This window comes from Castor canadensis, chromosome 5, assembly GCF_047511655.1.
Source record: "Castor canadensis chromosome 5, mCasCan1.hap1v2, whole genome shotgun sequence".
In the NCBI taxonomy this organism is placed as follows: domain Eukaryota; kingdom Metazoa; phylum Chordata; class Mammalia; order Rodentia; family Castoridae; genus Castor; species Castor canadensis.
This window is the reverse complement of record NC_133390.1, coordinates 96,352,293-96,370,180: the sequence shown is the minus strand read 5'-3', so window position 1 is coordinate 96,370,180 and position 17,888 is coordinate 96,352,293. Positions and strand designations below refer to the sequence as shown.

The 17,888-nt window shown below is 35.5% G+C and overlaps 1 protein-coding gene across 2 annotated transcripts in view; it reads left to right on the top strand.

Moving 5' to 3' along the window:
* Nucleotides 1-17,888, top strand: part of Ect2 (epithelial cell transforming 2) — a 69,867-nt gene that overhangs the window by 33,011 nt on the left and 18,968 nt on the right. For both annotated transcript variants that reach the window (XM_074073760.1, XM_074073759.1), the window contains 4 exons: nt 7,927-8,005; nt 8,148-8,267; nt 11,810-11,948; nt 13,740-13,894. In XM_074073760.1, the coding sequence (XP_073929861.1) occupies nt 7,927-8,005; nt 8,148-8,267; nt 11,810-11,948; nt 13,740-13,894 (493 nt within the window). The remainder of the gene's footprint in view (nt 1-7,926; nt 8,006-8,147; nt 8,268-11,809; nt 11,949-13,739; nt 13,895-17,888) is intronic.

Sequence of the window (17,888 nt, the reverse complement as noted above, 5' to 3'; positions counted from 1 at the left end):
TGAGATTAGCATAGTGAAGTTACCCACTGTTATTGTACTGGAGCTATCTGTTCCTTTATGTCTAGTACTCTTTCTTTTATGAAATTGGGTGTACTTATGTTTAGTACATATATATTTACAATCACTGTATCTTCTTGACAGCTTGTTCCCTGATGTATAGTGACTTTCCTTTTATCTTCTGACTAATTTTGGCTTGAAGTCTACTTTGTCAAATATTAATATAACTACTCCTTTCTTCAGCTTCCATTTTTTTGCATATTGTTTTCCATCCTTTCACTTTTAGTATGTGTGTCTCTTTTCTAGTGAGGGGTGTTTCTTGTAATTCACAAACAGTTGGATCTTGTTTTATAGTCCAGTCAACCAGCTTGTATCTTCTAATTGGAGAGTTAATATCACTTGCAGTTAGGGTTCTATTGAGAGGTATTTGCTAATTCCTAATTTTTTTTTTTCCTGGTTGATTCAAGGTCTGTTTGTTCTCTTCTTTCTCCCTTATTCATCTAAGGAGTTTGCTGGTTTACTGAGTTGAGCATATTCAATTCTTTCCTAATTCTCATTTGTTCATCTATTTACTGACTTGAAATTTATTCTTTCCTGAGTTCTCAGGTTTGTGACTATCTTTCTTCCTTTTCTGTTTGAAGGATTCCTTTCCTTCACAATGCTGGCTTTACTGGTTGTGAATTGATTTAGTTCATTATTACCTTGGAAGGTCTTTATTTCTCCTTCAATTTTAAAAGATAACTTGGCTGGATATAATAATCTTGGTTGGCAGTTGTTTACTTTCAGGGCTTGAAATATATCATTCCATGGTTTCCTGTCTTGCTGAGGAGCCTGTTGTAAATCTGATAAGTTTGCCTTTTTAAGTAAGTTGGCATTTTTCTTCTGGAGCTTTCAATATCATTTATTTTGTACTCTTGACATTTAACTATAATGTGATTTGTAGAGGTTTTTTCTGATCATGTCTGTTTAGGGTTCTAAATGCGTCTATGTTGGATGTGTCTATGTCTTACCTAAAATGGGAAATTCTCTGCTGCAATTTCATTGAATAGGTTTCATATACCTTCCGTTCGTGTCTTAGCTCCTTCTACCTCATGGATTCTTATGTTTAGTCTCTTGATCTGGTACTTGTACTAGAGTACTTGAAAGTGTGGTCATGGTTGGTTTTTTTGTGTTTTTTTCTTCTTTATTGCTTTCTTAATGTAATATTTCTTTGTCCTTGCCTTTAGTACCTGATATTCTTTCATTTGCTTGATCTAGTCTATTGGTGATGGTTTTCACTGTTTATTTTATTAAAATTTTAATTTCCAACATTTCCAGTTTTTCCTTCAGAATCTCAATTTCCTTCCTGAATTTCTCATCCATGCCTTGAACTGACTCATCCATTTATTTGTTTGAGTCCTTTTTGAGGCCATTGATCATTTTTAAAATTAGACTTCTGAACTCTTTGTCTAGCATTTCAGTCATTTAATATCTTTGAATTTGGTCATTTTTTCCATTATTTTGTTTTCTATGTTGTGATTTGTGCATAAGGCTGGATATTTCTTTCAGGGATTTTTCTCCCTCCATCTTTCTTTTTTTAAATTTTATGGGAGTCTTCCTAGTAGATGGCATTATTTTGAGGTTAAGATCCCATTACCACTTTGAGGACAGAAAGCAGAAAGCAGTAACAAAACCAATTCGAAAACAACCCAGGTATTTAAATGTAGTAAAAAAAAAATTAGAAAAATCAACTTCATCCTAATATAATTAGAAAAGAAAGGAACTAGGATACTTATAGGTTAAAATAGGAATTTAACATTTTTTCAAAGCTGACGGTATTAAGAATTAAATAATAAAAAGAAGGGAATGGGGAAAGGAGCAAAGAACAAACAAGCTAGGAAAGAGAGAAATAGTATATAGGATAAAGATACCATAAATAATACAGTGAGGGAGAATACAATAAAGTAAGCGTAAAGACCAAGCAGTCATTAAAATTAAAATAACAAATAACTGTATCAATCTGTGTTTCTGAGAAGAGAATGGATCTATCCCCCACCCCTTGCACCCATTGCCCTGCTTTTCTTTTGCAGTTTACGTGTGTGTGTGTGTGTGTGTGTGTGTGTGTGTGCGCGCTGAATTCTTATACAGGGGCAGTGTTCCAACTGCCCTGTATCTCTGAATCTCTGAATCCCCTGAATCTCCTAAATCTCTGGCCTTCTGGAAGTATACAAAACAGTCAACCCAAAGCAGTCTTTACTGGCTGAGCGAGGCATGGGCCATGATTGATGGATGTGCCCTGACTTCACATATCCTAGCACCTCATAGGTATCCTAGCACTACTGTTCTTACCACAGCTGGCTCTTTCCTTTCCCTAGAATTTGGGCTGCAGTTACCTCTGCTTTTCTCTGCTGCACCACTCTAGGCTTGCACTTCCCACCAATTAGATCTGTGTCCATGAGTCCGAGTCTTAAGTCACAACTAGTTTCTTGAGTCCACACTGATTCTTGGGCTGGTCACTTCCTGGGATTTGGAAATATAAAAATGCAGGGTTCTGTGCTCTCCTCTGCTCAGGGATTGTACTATAAGCCCTCTCTGAAGATTCCCTAATTCTGTTTTTGAATTGTTCACTGCTAGTGTGTAGAAATACAATAGAATTTTCTATATTGCTCTTGTACCTTACCACCTTGCTGAACTTGTTTTTCTGTAATTTTATAGTGAATTCCTTAGGATTTTCTGTAAATAAAGATGTCATCTACAAATTGAGTTAGTTTTGCTTTTTTCCTTTACAAGCTCTTTTTATTTTATTATTTTATTTTTTTGCCTAATTGTCCTAACTAGAAGTTATAGCAATGTTAAACAGAAGTGGTGAGAGTTGGCATGTTGTTTTATTACTGACTTCAGGAAAAAAGCTTTTAGTCTTTCACCACTAAGTATGATGTTAGCTGTGGGTTTTTTGTAGATTCCCTTTGCTAGATAGAATTCTCACCTGTTGGTAATTCACTGAATTTTTTTTTTTAATCATGAAAAGGTGTTATTAAATTTTGTCAAATACTTTTTCTTTGTTTATGAGATGTTTCTTTGATTTTTTTTTTTTGGTTCTTTGTATTATTCATACACATTGTATTTATCAGTTTCTGTAGTTTGTGTGTCTTTCTAAAGCTTTGTTCTTTATACCTAAGTAATTTGTTGGTATTCAGTTTTTCTTAATGCTCTATTTCTTATAGTGTTTTCTTGTGGCTGATTTTATAAGGTTGGTATTTGTGTCCTGTCTTTTATCACTGACTTTAATAATTTGAGTTATCTGTTTTTTCTTAGCTTTGTCAATGTTGTTGATGTTTTCATTGAAACAACTTTTGGTTTTGTTGATTTTACTCTTTATGTCTCTGATTTCTACTCTTAATCTTTATTTTTCCTTTTGTTTGTATTAAGTTTAGTTTATTCTCTCCTCCCCACCCTCCTGACTGTCTTAAGATAGCATAAGGTAGAAAGTTACATTATTAATTTAAGAAAATAGATTCCAACTAAATGTCTCTCTGAGCACTGCTTTAGTTGTATTCCTTTTTTTGTATGTTACTGTGGTTTGAACTCGGGATTTCACTCTTGCTAGGCAGGCACTCTACTCTTCGAGCAACCCTTCAAGTTTGCTTGGTGTTTTTTGTTTTGTCTGGTTCTTCCTTTTTCCCAGGCCAGCCTGAACCATGATTCCCCTGTTTTAGGCTTCTCATTTTAGCTGTTATGACAAGCCCATACCACCACACCCAGCTCTTTTCCTGTTAAGATGGGGATCTCACAAACTTTTTTTGCCCTGGCTGGCCTGGAACCATGATCCTCCTCATCTTAGCCTTCCATGCAGCAGTGGTGTGTGCCATTGCGCCAAGCTATTACTTGAGATGGGGTCTAGGGAAGTTTTTCCTTGGGCTGACCTGGAACTGCAATCCTCCCAATCTCAGCCTCCCAAATAAACTAGAATTATAGCTGTGAGCCTTTGGCACCCAGTTTATGTTTTGTTTGTCTCAAAAGTATTTTCTAATTTCTTGATCCATTGGATAGGTGTTTCTTAATTTCCACATATTTATGAATTTCCGAAGTTTTCTTTGGTGTTTCTAACTTTACTGCATTGTTATTAGAAAAGATACTTTATGATTTCAATCCTTTTGAACTTTTCTGAGGCTTATTTTATGGCTTACCCTGGAGAATATTCCATGTACACTTGAAAGAATGGATGTTTTGCTTTTGTTTGGTGGAGTATTCTGTAGATTTATGGAACTCTTACAGTCTTTATTTATTCTTTTAGTTTGTTTGTTTTTATTTATTTTAGTTGAGACAGGGTCTCACTGTGTAGCCTAGGCTGGCCTCAAACTCAATATTTAGCCCAGGTTGTTTTCATTGAACAGTGCTGGGATTATTGGCATGCACCACCACACCAGCTCTTCCACCTGTTATTTTTGAATTGTTTAGTTCTTCTTCATTTCTGTTATTTTTTGCTTTGCATATGTTGGATTCAGTTCATATATGTTTGCAACTGTTCTGTTTTCTGATGTATTGACTGTTTTATCACTATAAAATGCCCCTTTGTCTCTCTAGTAATGTATTTTATCTTAAAGTGTATTTTATCTGTTTTGCTTCCTGTTTGTGTTATATCTTTTTCCAGTCTTTTACTTTCAACTTAAAGTGTCTTTGAATCTAATGTGTCTCTTTAGATAGTGTATAATTGGACTGTATTTTTTTTTTTAAATTTAGGCTGATAATTTCTCTTTGGATTTGTGTTTTCTTCCTTTATGTGTTGATATTGTTGGTGTAATTGGATTTACACTGCCATTTTGCTTTCTGTTTTTTGTTTCATGTCTTTTATTCCTCCATTCTGCTTTTCTTAATTTCTTTTTTTTTAAGCATAAAGTGAGTATTCTCAATATAATATTTAATTTTTTAAATTAGTTTTTATGTAGCTTTTTACTTATTTTCTTGGTTGATTACTCCTGGGCTAATCATATACCTATTAACAGAATCTGTTTTAGAATTTATATTGACCTAATTCCAGTGAGATAGAGAAACTTACTCCTCTATTCTCTTCTCCCACATTTTGGGCTATTTTTTGTTGTTTTTTTCAGATAGTCTTGCTGTGTAGCCCAGGCTGTCCTTGAAATCATAGTCCTGCCCGAGCTGCCTCAGTGCTGGAATTGTGGGTGGGTGCCACCTTGCTTGGCTTTGTGCTATTATTTTAACACATAGTATCTTTACATGTTACAAAGCCAGCAACATATGGTTATAAATATTACTTTACATAATTTATGTCTTTTAAAAGAATCAGAGTAGTAATAGTTTAACCTTATTTACTTATTTCATTTGTTTGGATTTACTCACTGTTATTTCTTTCCTCCTGTAGAGTTTTAACTAGATCAGATTTTTCTTTGTCAGATCTGTTAGATCAGATTTTCTTAATGTCCCTTAGGATTTTGGTTTAGTTTTCTTTGTGTTTTCATGCTTGAATTTCACTATAGTTTATGCCTCTGTGGTTTCATAGTTTTTATCAAGTATAGGACATTTTCACTATTATTTCCTCAAATATTTTGTCCATCCATCTTGAATTTGTCCCATAGCTTAGTGATGTTTTCACATTTTTTTTTCCTCTCTAATTTTGGATATTTTCTATTGCTTTCTTTGCTTTTGCTAATCTTTTGCAATGTCTATTCTGCTATTCACATGCTGTTTATTTTTTATTTTTTTCATTTTAGACATTATAGTTTATCTAGGTCTATTAGAATAGTGCCTTCCATGTTTCTGCTTAATATATTAAATCTTCCCTGTACAATTCTTGTTTTTGAGACAGAATCTCTCTTTGTAGCCTAGGGTGGCCTTGAACTTGTGGTCCTCCTGCCTAAGCCTCCCAAGTGCTTCCTATTGCCTTTGTTACTAATTCCATTAGTTGTGTCCTTTTGGTACTTTTTCCCTCATTATGAGTCAGATTTTCTTGCTTCTTTACATGTCTTGAGTTATTTAATTGGATTCTCAATGTCAGTTTTACATTGTTGAGTGCTACGTATGTTTGTATTCCTAGAAATATTCTTTAATTCCCCCCGATACACACTTATTATAAGAAGTTTGAACTTTTCATGTATTGCTCTTAAACTTTGTTAGGCAGTGTAAGAACAGCATTTAGATACATTAAATTTCCCCTATCCAAGACAAGACCTTTGTTTGTATTCCACCCTATTGCCATATGAATCTTGAGTTTTTCCACTCTGATTGATACCATTGTTCTTTCCTGTGTAGTACTTGACACTTCTTTTTGGATATGTTTTTCTTTAACCTCAGATGAGTTTATTGTATACTTGTGCTGGTTAGTGCCAACTGAGCACACAGTGAACTTTCTGCAGACCTATGGATTTATTTCTGTGTACAGCTCTCTTTTCTAGTAATCTTCCCTGCGAACAAGCCATCTTTCCTCACTCAACCCTCAACTTTGCTTCTTTCACCAGGGATTTTTAGGACAATTAAAGGGCTTGTCTTATTTGTTTCCTGTCCCTAAGGAATTGAATGTCTACTTGAGAACCTTTTTTTTTTCTCCTTCCTCAAAATCTTTATATTCATAGGATTTTGTAAATATTCTAAGGGCTGGAATATAGCTTTAGAGGTAGCCCATCTGCTTAGCATGTACAAAGTCCTGGGCTCACTGCCCAGCACTGCCAAAAGTGTAAATACTCTCATGTTGAGCAATATTAGGGTTATAACTAAAGGTGTTCTCATAGTCTGACCACTCATAGTGATTCTTACATTGTGAATTTTCTGCTCATAAAATATGAGTGATGACTAAAGATCTGGCCAGTTTTCTTACAGTTAGCCATAAGACTCTGCTTCGGTATAAGTATTCCTATATCATGAATCTAAAAGAAAGGCTTCTTCACATTCTTCACATTCAGGTAATCTGTTTGTACTATGTATTTTCCTTTGCCAATTAAGTTCTGACCATAAAAAAGGTATTTCTATTCTTCACATTCATAGTTTCTCTCACCAGTATGTATTTTCTAATGTTCACTAAACTCTGAGCCATGAAGAAAGATCTTTTCATATTTCATACATTTATAGCTTTCTTTCTTAAATTTTCTCAAGTTGAACAATATGTAAGACCAAAATAAAAGTCTTCCCATATTGTTTGTATTCATTATGTTTTCTGCTGATGTCAAGCAAGGTGTGAACTCCAGCCTTCTCACATTTCTCTCATTTGAAAGGATTTCTTATCAACATGATCATTCTGAGGTTTGGTAGAATTTGCTCCACAAATAAAGGCTATTTTACATTCCTTTCATTCGTGCGATTTCTCACCAGTATGAACATTCTGGTGTTGAGTTAGGTTTGACTCAACAAAGCAAAAGCTTTCCCACACTCCCACATTCATAAGGTTTTTTAGCAGTGTAAATTCTCTAATGTTTAATAACTTGTGGTTGCTGACTGAAGGCTTTTCTATCATCAGTCTTGGGCTTTCCACAGTATGAATTTCCTGATGTCAAGTAAGGTTTCTTTGTTTTGATTGCTTTTTAGTTGTTTCAGGCAGATGGGTAACTTCATTCCTTCTTATTGCATCTTGTCTGGAAGTAGTCTTAGTTTTTGTTTCAATGAAATGTTTAGCATATGATTTCGGAATGACTTGCATAAAACCTTAATTGAACATGTATTTAGAACAACATTTTGTTTGTTAACATGAAGTCTTTATACAACTTTAGTGTATTTTAAAAAGTATAGCTAATAAAGAATATAGTAAGTTATATCAATAAAACATGCTTTTTTGAAAGATTCTATAGAATATTTTTAAATGTAGTTGGATACTTTAAAAAGAATATTTTTAGTGATTCACTTATCAAAATTAAGACATTCACATTAAAGGACATTTCTTTGTGACATGAAATGTATGTTCTGTATTAAACGAAGTTTTTAAAATGACCGTTAAATTTGCAGACATATCAATGAGGATAAGAGAAAAACGGAAGCACAAAAGCAAATTTTTGATGTTGTTTATGAAGTAGATGGATGCCCAGTAAGTATTTTTTGATTATTATCTGTTTCTCTTTCTTTTAAATGAGGTTTCTTTGCATCACTTTGTTTTAAAGGACAACTTCTTAAAAATTGCTTGGTACCATGTGATCTGACCCCTTTTATTAATGTTTCAATCTACACAGGCTAATCTTTTATCTTCTCACCGAAGCTTAGTCCAGCGAGTTGAAACAGTTTCTTTAGGCGAGCACCCCTGTGACAGAGGGGAACAAGTAACTCTCTTCCTCTTCAATGACTGCCTGGAGGTAAAATTGTGCTTAATACAGTATACTAACATTGATGTTTTCTGTAACTTCCCTGAATATCTTCAGCCAGGCTTTGATGAAAGAGTCATAGAAATTCGAAGTGCTTTCAGTGAAGTAATTTTTTAAATTGAGATCAGCTGTTCATTTAATACAATGGAATGCTTTTAGAAGGTTCAATATTGAAAAGAATGATAAATTTCCATGACTTTGAATTCAAGTGAAAATGAAAATTAATTTATTTCCATGCAAGTAAATGTTTAGGTCATGAATTTTGGGAATTTCTTGTTTCTTTGTATAAATATAGATATATAAATTCAAGATTTATAAAATAATTATGAGTTGTTTTTGAAATTCTAAGTAGATTTTTCCAGCAAAGCAGGGAGATAACTTGTCAAGGAGGGAAATAACTTGATAATTGAATATTATGAATTCTTTATGTATCCTGGATTACTCTGTAAATTAGCAGGTTTTATTGTGGTCAGTATATCAGATGGGACATAATGATTTTAAATCTAAACTTCTCACTTATCCAAGCTCAGTTTTTTTTTCCCATAATACCTCACAGGCAGATTGTTGAATTATGTTTATGTACTTTTTCAACTCTTTTTTTTCATGCTTTTAATATGTGTCTTAAAACAACTAAACATGCTAGAGGACTGAAAAGGAATGCATTTTTCTTCATCTCAGAAGAGAAAAATGTTCATTTTGATGAAACAGAAGTTAACCAAGATGACTCATTTGATACTTTGGTTGCTGGCTATCTATTGCTTTCATCAAAGTGATTGGTAGCTTTCCTTTTTCTTTAAAGTCTGTACCCCTTCCTTTTATCCTTCTCTACTTTGCTTCTCTTGAAGTGCTGCCTTCTTATACCATGTGCATTATTATCTAAATTATAGAATACAAGGGAATCTTAGAGAATAAGCATGCACAGAGCACTTTACAGGTGCAATGTAATCTCACCAAAAGTATGTTTGTGTTAAAGGTAGAATCTTGTAGTTATGAGGTTAATAGAAAATGTTTTCATTTGGTCAGTAATGTTACAAAAATAACAATAGCAAAAGTCAGCCATCTCCTGAAATGAAAAAATCATGTAACATATAATTCTGAACTATGTCTTCCCCCATAATAAGAATTTTAACCTCCCCTGCTTTTGAGGATAAGGGCTAGGCAAAGAAGTCAATTTCAATCATAATTTTACGTAAATTTACATTATCATGGAATTTTTCTATACATAGTATTGCTATACTTGTATTTGTTTGCTTCTTAGGGCTTTTTTAGTTTTTTACCTGTTGAGGTTTCTAGGTCTGAGGGCTCCATACATCTATTAGTTTAGGTTATCTGGACCTTCATGCCAATCCATTCTGGTTTTTATCCCCTTATTCCTGGTGGAGCAGTGACTTAAAATTTTCTTTCTTTCTTTCTTTTTTCCTTCTTTCTTTCTTTCTCTCTCTCTCTAGTCTAGTGACTTTGTTCTACTCTCAGTGAAACTGCTCTATTTCTAGCATTAAATTTGGACTTCAAAATTCATTATCCTAATAAACTCTTATTCTCTAACTTGTTTAAGAAAAGTAAAACCCTTAGCAAATTTTGAATGAAAAATATACATCTTAACATGATAAAAAGTTATCACACTTCATACAAGTTAGGGACAGTCAGCATAGTAAAATTTGCATGTTGTCTTAAAATGACAGGTGATATTTTACTGAAATTAAATTAATTTTAGATTAAAGAATATATTTTCCTTTTGTGCATCTCATCTGGTTTTGAGGTTACTTTTAACTTTAATTTGCCAGCATTTGTGTCATTGGTGTTTGTATATATTATTGTTTTTCCTTAAAAAATTCCTTAAAAATCACTCAATTAGGGCTTGTAAACTGGAGACTGAATTCAAACTCCATACTGTCACGAAAGGAAAAAAAAAAAAACCACACTTAATTAGCCTAGCGCTGTGACCCAAACCTGTAATTCCAGCTACTCAGGAGGCTGAGAGCGATTGGATCATAGTTGGAGGCCAGCTGGAGGGATAAATATTAGCAAGACCCCATCTCAAGAAACAATCCAGGGTACTGGTGGCTCATGCCTGTAATCCTAGCTACTCAGGAGGCAGATACCAGGAGTATCGCAGTTTAAAAACAGCCCAGGCAAATAGTTCTGTATCTTGAAAAACCTTTCATAAAAATAGGGCCGGTGGAGTGGCTCAAGGTGAAGGCCTCAGTACTGGAAAAAAAAAAACAAAACCAAATATAAGCCAGTCATGGTGCACACCTGTGATCCCAGCTATGTGGGGAGGCGTAGGTAGGAGGATCTTGGTCTAAGGCCAGCCTGGGCAAAAATGTGAGATCCCATCCAAAAATAACCAAAACAAAAAGGCTAGAAGCATAGCTCAAGTGGCAGAGTACTTGCCTAGCGAGAGTGAGGCCCCAAGATCCAACCCTAGTACTGCCCCAAAAGAAAATGTCAGTATTTTACTTTGCCAAATTAATTTAAAAGTATATTATTCTGGACTACATGACTTTAAGAGTCTATCAGTTATTTTCACTATACTTATAAATGAAAATTTAATATTTGATATGTATAGTTGATATATAGCATAGACATGGTTGATATTCTGCTTCAGTGTGAATGTGATACACTGATGAGTATTTGGTGTTTTCTCATTAGCCTTGACATAAGGAAGTACCTTTTCAGCCATGCTTCATCAGATTCATGACAATGGCCAGCCAGTCTCAATTCTACTAACTTAGTCTGTCATTATTACTACAAAGGACATGTCTTTTTTTTTTTTTTTTTGTTAAAGGCAAAGTAATAGACTAGACCTTCATGAAAGTGAAAACAAAAAACCATAAAGATCTTATAAAATTCACAGAATCTCAGTATACCCTAAATTACACATAAATCAAAATCACTTTCTGATTTTGCTCCTCTCCAGTGTTGCCTATCTCTTCCTTTTGCATGAGTGCTAAGTTAAAGTTATAGGGCATTTTAAACTTATGATTTGTATTTGTCTAGTGTATTGTTTAATTCTTTATTGCTCCCTTTGTTAATTTGTAAATAATAGTAATGAGAGCAGAAACCATTATGTTATTTACTGTTAGTCAATGTACAGGTCTGAGGTACTTTAAATTTTGCTCTTAAACTGAAAACCTTGATTAGCAATATTTGAAACCCAAGACAGAGGTCCCAGAGCAACTTAAATACTCCCGTTCTCATGAACTCACAGCCTTTTATTCACGACTCCTTCATGTATTGATCCTGTTGCTTTGAGCGGTTCTTTTAGTTCTTTCACACCTCTGGGACGTTTCTGCACCATACCCTTCCTATTGCTCTGCTTTTCTGACTTTTGGACTCTCCTCCTATAAACGTAGAATTTCTGCTTTGTAATTACATATGTGCTTTTGTCACATTGTAACTCCGCTTTTTATTACATAGTAATTCTGGAATAACTAATGCTCAGATTTGTTGAATATAGACTCATGTAACTTTTGGTCTTTCCTTGTGTTTGTTCACATTACGATTATGGCATTTTTACTTTCTGTAATCAGATAGCGAGAAAACGACACAAAGTTATTGGCACTTTTAGGAGTCCTCCTGGCCATACCCGACCTCCAGCTTCTCTTAAACATGTTCACCTAATGCCTCTTTCTCAGATTAAGAAGGTGCTGGATATCAGAGAGACCGAAGGTATGTCCATTGGATAAGTTACTGCTAAATAAATGTTACATTCATTTAAAGTTTCATTTACTACTGTATTCATTTATTTAAATAGATAAATTATTTTTTAAGTGTAGTTGTCAGTCTGATAGAGTTATTGTTCTTACATATTCCAACTCCATCTGTAGGAACAAAGCCGAGTTTGTATTGTCTCAAATGAAAGTAGACTATTCTTACCCCTTAGGAGTCAAAAGGCTTTGAAATGGTTATGCATTAAAATAGTGCCCTAGTCTGTCTTATTCCCACATTGAAACTTACTTTTATTTTTCAGAATCCAAAAGAAAACACTAGTCTATTATCTGTACTGCATTTCTTAATACCTTCCCTGTTGCCAATGGCTACATTTTTAAGGATATATTTAAAAATGTGGATCAGGAATAGATTTATATAAAATAAATACACCCAAAGTAACTGGTAGACTTGCCATAAGGTCAAATATTTATGTGATAGCTTTCTGTTACTGTAACAAAATACCTGAAACCATCAGCTTATAAAAAAGAATGGTTTATTTTAGCTCAACCATTTTGGAGTTTAAGATCATGACTGATTAGTCCCATTGCTTTGGGCTGTGGTGAGGCAGTACATCCTGGTGGGGAGTGCATGGTAGAACAAACTGTTCACCTGATGGCTGGGATGTGAGGAGAAAGAAGAAAGACTGGGGTGCCACAGTGTCCCCTTCAAGGACATCCCCCCCGCAATGAACTAAAACCTTTCACTAAGCCCTATTTCTTAAAAGTTTTTACTGCTTCCCAGTACTGCTGATCTGGTGACCAAGCCTTTAACACATGGGTGTTTAGGGAATATTCCAGACCCAAACTTACATCAGTGCCCTAAGGAACTTTCACTTGCAACTTTAGTAGCATTAAAGTAGATTGTCTGAAGGTCTTGAAATTGCCAGAAACATATACCTCCCTGAAACAGTGTTACCTGTTTAATTAGCACCTAGTGATGTGTGTTGCTGGCTGCATTTTGGATGTTAGATGTATATTTTTATGATGGAAGGTTTGAGATTGTAAGGAAAGATGTGTTTTTTTTTTTTTTTCTTTCTTTTTTTCGGGGGGAGAGGTGGGAGTAGTAGTGAGGTTGGGGGGCGGTGCCAGGCAAGTACCTTTCCACTGAGTCCACATTCCCAAGCCAGAAGTGATTCTTAAAGAAAATAGCAACTGATGCAGCTGTTTTCACTCATTTTCAAACTCTGGATTAATTAAGGGTTGCCTGGAACATTTATTTCGATCATTTCCATTTCAAGGGATTTTATTGTGAAGGAACTCATTGTTTAAAATAGGTTCTATTTTTGCACCTTAGGGGTTTGAACTCAGGGCTTTTGTACTTGGTAGGCAGGTGTTCTACCTTTTGAGCCACACCTGAGCCCGAGTTTTTTTCCTTAAGGGTAATTTAAGTAAAGTTGTTATTGATGTATTCTTATAATGCCATTTTAATTTGAAACTTAAATTCTAGAATTCTAAGAAATGATGTCTAATATTTTATGAACTTAAAACTTCATCACAGAAAATATTAAATATAAAGGAAAATACTGCCTTTTATTCTCAAGTAATTGTTGGTTCCTTACATGGTATAGTAATACTATTAGATTTTCTTCCAGTGCTTTTACTATGCTGTTCTTTTTTTTAATTGAAAAAAGAGGGGGCAGGCAGGGTGGAGAAGAGATAATTTTATTAAAAGTTTGATAGTCTGAGGAAACTAAATTGATGACTCTCTAAGGAGTAACACTTAATGTTTATTATTATTCTGGAACCCTAGATTGCCATAATGCTTTTGCCTTGCTTGTGAGGCCACCAACAGAGCAGGCAAATGTGCTGCTCAGTTTCCAGATGACATCAGATGAACTTCCAAAAGAAAACTGGCTAAAGATGCTGTGTCGACATGTAGCCAACACCATTTGTAAAGCAGATGCTGTAAGTTCTTTTTAAACCTGTGTTGTAATGAAAGTATAAACTCTGGCAGTACATTCAGACTAAATCTGTACATTTCTAATGACTTATTAATTATGAATGTAGGAGAATTTTAGTTTGGTGTATATGCAGGAAAACTAGTTTAATAAGTTGTTTTGGAAAAGATTTTTAAAAGTTTAGGCACATGAAACATTCATTGGGTTCCTGGCTTACAGACAGGCTCTCTTATATAAGGCCTTCTAGCTCCCGTGGATCTGATTTAGTGAGGCTTTTGGACTTGTAAAGTACCACATGGTTTTGCATTCAGTCACTGTATATCCTTTAATTGAATAATTTAATCCATTTACATTTAAGGTGATTGTTGATGCATAGGATTTACTATAGCCATTTTGTAACTTGTTTTCTAATTTGATTGTAGATCCTTTCTGTTTTTCACACTCTGAGAGTAAGGCATTTACTCTAGTCGTGTGTTTGATTACTTACTATTTTTGTTTTATCTGCCACAGAATTTGCTTTTTGATTACTCTAAGATGTAAGACAGTTTTTGGTTATAACACACTATTTTGAAGGATAGCAACTTAATAAGATCCTAACGATAAGAAACAAACAACAACAACAAAATACAAAATAGAGAAAATACACTAAAAAATTTCCACCTTTACCTACCCATCCTCCTGTATTCACTACTGGGGTTGAACTCAGGCTTTGTACTTGCTAGGCAGGCACAACACACTTGAACCACTGCCCAGCCCTTTTTAGCACTGGTTATTTTTGAGATTTGGTCTTGCTTTGGGTGGGCCTGGACCATGATCCTACTATTTGTACTTCCCTGTGTAGCTGTGATGACAGGCTCTCAGCCATTGGTTGAGATGGAGTGTATTGAGCTTTACTTTTGGCCAGGCTTGTCTCAAACTGCCCTCCTTCTGATCTCCACCTGCAAGTAGCTAGCATTACAAGCTTGAGCCACCACACTTGGCCTACTTTGGATTTTTAATGGCCCATTTTGCATTTTTCTGTACTGCCTATCTCTTTATCATATAATTATAGTTACTTTAAATGATTTTGTTTTTCCTCCTTCATACTAAAAATATGAATGGTTTTCATATCATGTTCACATTATTAGAAGGTTCTGAGTTTGTCCATACAGTTACTCTTCCGGTTAGTTTGCACCTTCCCATGTTTTGTCTTAGCCATCGATGCTTTTTTCTTTCAGTTTGACAACTCCCTTTTGGCATTTGTTGTAAAATGGATTTCATGGAGATATATTTTTACTAGCTTTTACTTATGAAGGAATGTCTTTATTCCTTCTTCATTTCTAAAGGGTAGGTTTGCTGGATGCAGTATTCTTGTATGGCAGTTTTTCCCCTCCTCATTATTGTGAAAATATGCCACTCTCTTGTTCCACAAAGATTCTAGTGAGAAGTTTGCTGGCAGGTGAATTGGGGAACCCTTGCGGTCATTTGTTTGCTTTCTCTTACATTCTTGAGATTATTCTCTTTACCCTTTATCTTTGAGGATTTGATTTTTTTTCTTTGGTGGGACTGGGATTTGAACTCAGAGCTTTACACTTGCTAGGCAGGAACTCTACCACTTGAGCCACTCTTCCAGCTCTGAGAATTTCATTATTCTGTGTCTTGGAGTAGACTTAGGTTGGGTTAAATCTGACCTTTGACTTGCTTGTACCTATATATTTGTATCCTCCTCTAGGTTTGGGAGGTTTTCCTATTATTATTTCTTTGAATAAATTTTATACCTTGCCATTCTCAAATCTGTCTTGAACCCCAGTGACTTAAATATTTGCATTTTTAATGCTGTCCCAAAGTTTCTGCAGGCCTTCTTCATTCCTCTTCATTCCTTTTTCTTTTGTTCTCCTCTGACTATATTTTAAAATAACCTACCTTTGAACTATTAATTTTATGTTTGATCTATCCTGATATTGATGCCTTCTATTGCATTTTTAATTTTGTTAGTGTATTTTTCAGGTTAAGAATTCCTATTTGATTTTTTAAAAAAATTGCATCCATCTCTCTGTTAAATGTCTCAACACTGTTAAAGTGTTGAATCTTTTCTCTGTGTTTTTTCTTGAAACTTGAGTTTTCTTACAGCAGTTGTTTTAAATTTTGCACCAGAGTTTGCCCATACTGTATGCAATCTAGTCAACTTCTGGAGCCTTTTGGCTATTAGGTGAGGTCATGGTTTCCTTTAGCTCTTGACCCTTGGTATGTGACACCTACACATTGAAAGAGTAGGTAATTATTCCCAGTTTTGTAGTCTGGCTTTGTGCCTATCTTTCCAGAGATTTTAAGCATACTGCCTATTTTCTCTGAGCCTGTAGTTACTTTGCTATTTCGGCACTAGATAGCATCTGAGTTCAAGTTTGCTGCCAGTCTGCTTTTACGTTGTTATTGTTTCAGTGCTAGAGGGTGATCCATGTTTGTTTTACATCTGCAGTCTGTATATTATTATTTTGAAAGAGGAGTACCTAAAAAGGCAGTCCATACTCTCAAGCCTCTCCCTGGGGCTGTGGGAGACCTGGATAGACGCCTTGTTCATAGTCACCAATCTGTGGTTGGGTACTGAAGGATTCTGCCCAGTTCTTAGCCATGTTACACCTTAGTGCATAGTCCTCCATGACTAGCATTACACTGGACCATGGCCCATACCAAGGCTATGGGTGACTACTGTTGACTTGGACTTCTGGTCCAAAATTGGTGCAAGTAGCCACAGGTGATGCTGGCTGAAATAGAAATCTGATTGTACCACATATTGCTGCCTGGCACTGGGGCTGTTCCAGAGGCTTCCCCTATGGGCACAGGCCAGAGGATCTGTTGGGATCTGCCCAGTGTTAGATTTTATCAGCCTACTACTGAGTTTCAAGGTGAAGTCCTGTGCTAACTACCCTGTCTTCTGTTCCATGCTATGCTGCCCATAGTTCCTATAGTGTTGGTAAGAGTAGTGTCATGAATACCAAGTCTGACATCTAGCTATGTTGTACTTGGGTCTCACAGCCACAAGGACCTGCATAGTCTCATTGATACAAGCAGGCCCATGCTATAGGTGGCACTGGTGCAAATCAAAACTTAAGTTTGTCCCACCAGTGCATAGGTCTCTCTCTGATGCCATGCTAGATCTAGAGGCACCGCCTGTGGTCTCTGGCTGGGGAATGGAGCTTTTGGTGTCTGCTTGGTGTTGGGTCTCACCACAGGGCTTAGCACTTAGCTCCCAAACAGTCCTGTGCAAGATATGCCCCACTCCCCAGCAGATGGAGTCTTGATCTCAGCTCTGCTGCTTGAGTTGGCTTACTGGTGATAGAGGCAATCTCTTTGCCATTTGGTAACATAGTTCAGCAGCTCATTGTTTGATCATGAGGCACCAGGTTTCACCATGGTGAGCCTGGTAGTGAGTTTCAAGTATGAGACCTGGGCTTAATTCTCCTTCCCCCAGGCCAGAGGTTATCTCTCTAAATGCTGGTTGAAGTTTGGGGAGGGGTTATTTAGGCAAATTTTCTTTCTGCTTTCTTCATTGCATCTTTTCTTTTTGTTGGACTAAAAGCAGACACTATGGTCTCTCAGCTAGCTTCCTTAGCACTTGTGAAAGTAGTTTGATATTCTTTGAGGAGACTATCTGTAGGATTTTACTTAGACATCATCTTGCTTCATTCCTGCTCTGTGATTTTCATTGTGTTCTTAGACATGGCCATTACAAGTCAGATATGTCTTCTGAATGTTTAGGAACAGAAGTGTTTCAGATTCTTGAAGGTTTTCAGATTTTGGAATATTTGCATAGACTTTACTAGTTCAGCATCCCAAATCTAAAAATATGAAGTCCAAAATGGCTCCAAAATCCAAAAATTTTTGAGCACCACAGTGTCCATTTATGGAACATTTTGGATTTCAAATTTTTGGATTAGGGATGGCCAACTTGTAGTGAAAAGGCTGTGGCGTGTTGCTTTCTTTATCAGAAGAAGTTGCAAATCCATTTTTCTCACACCAACTTT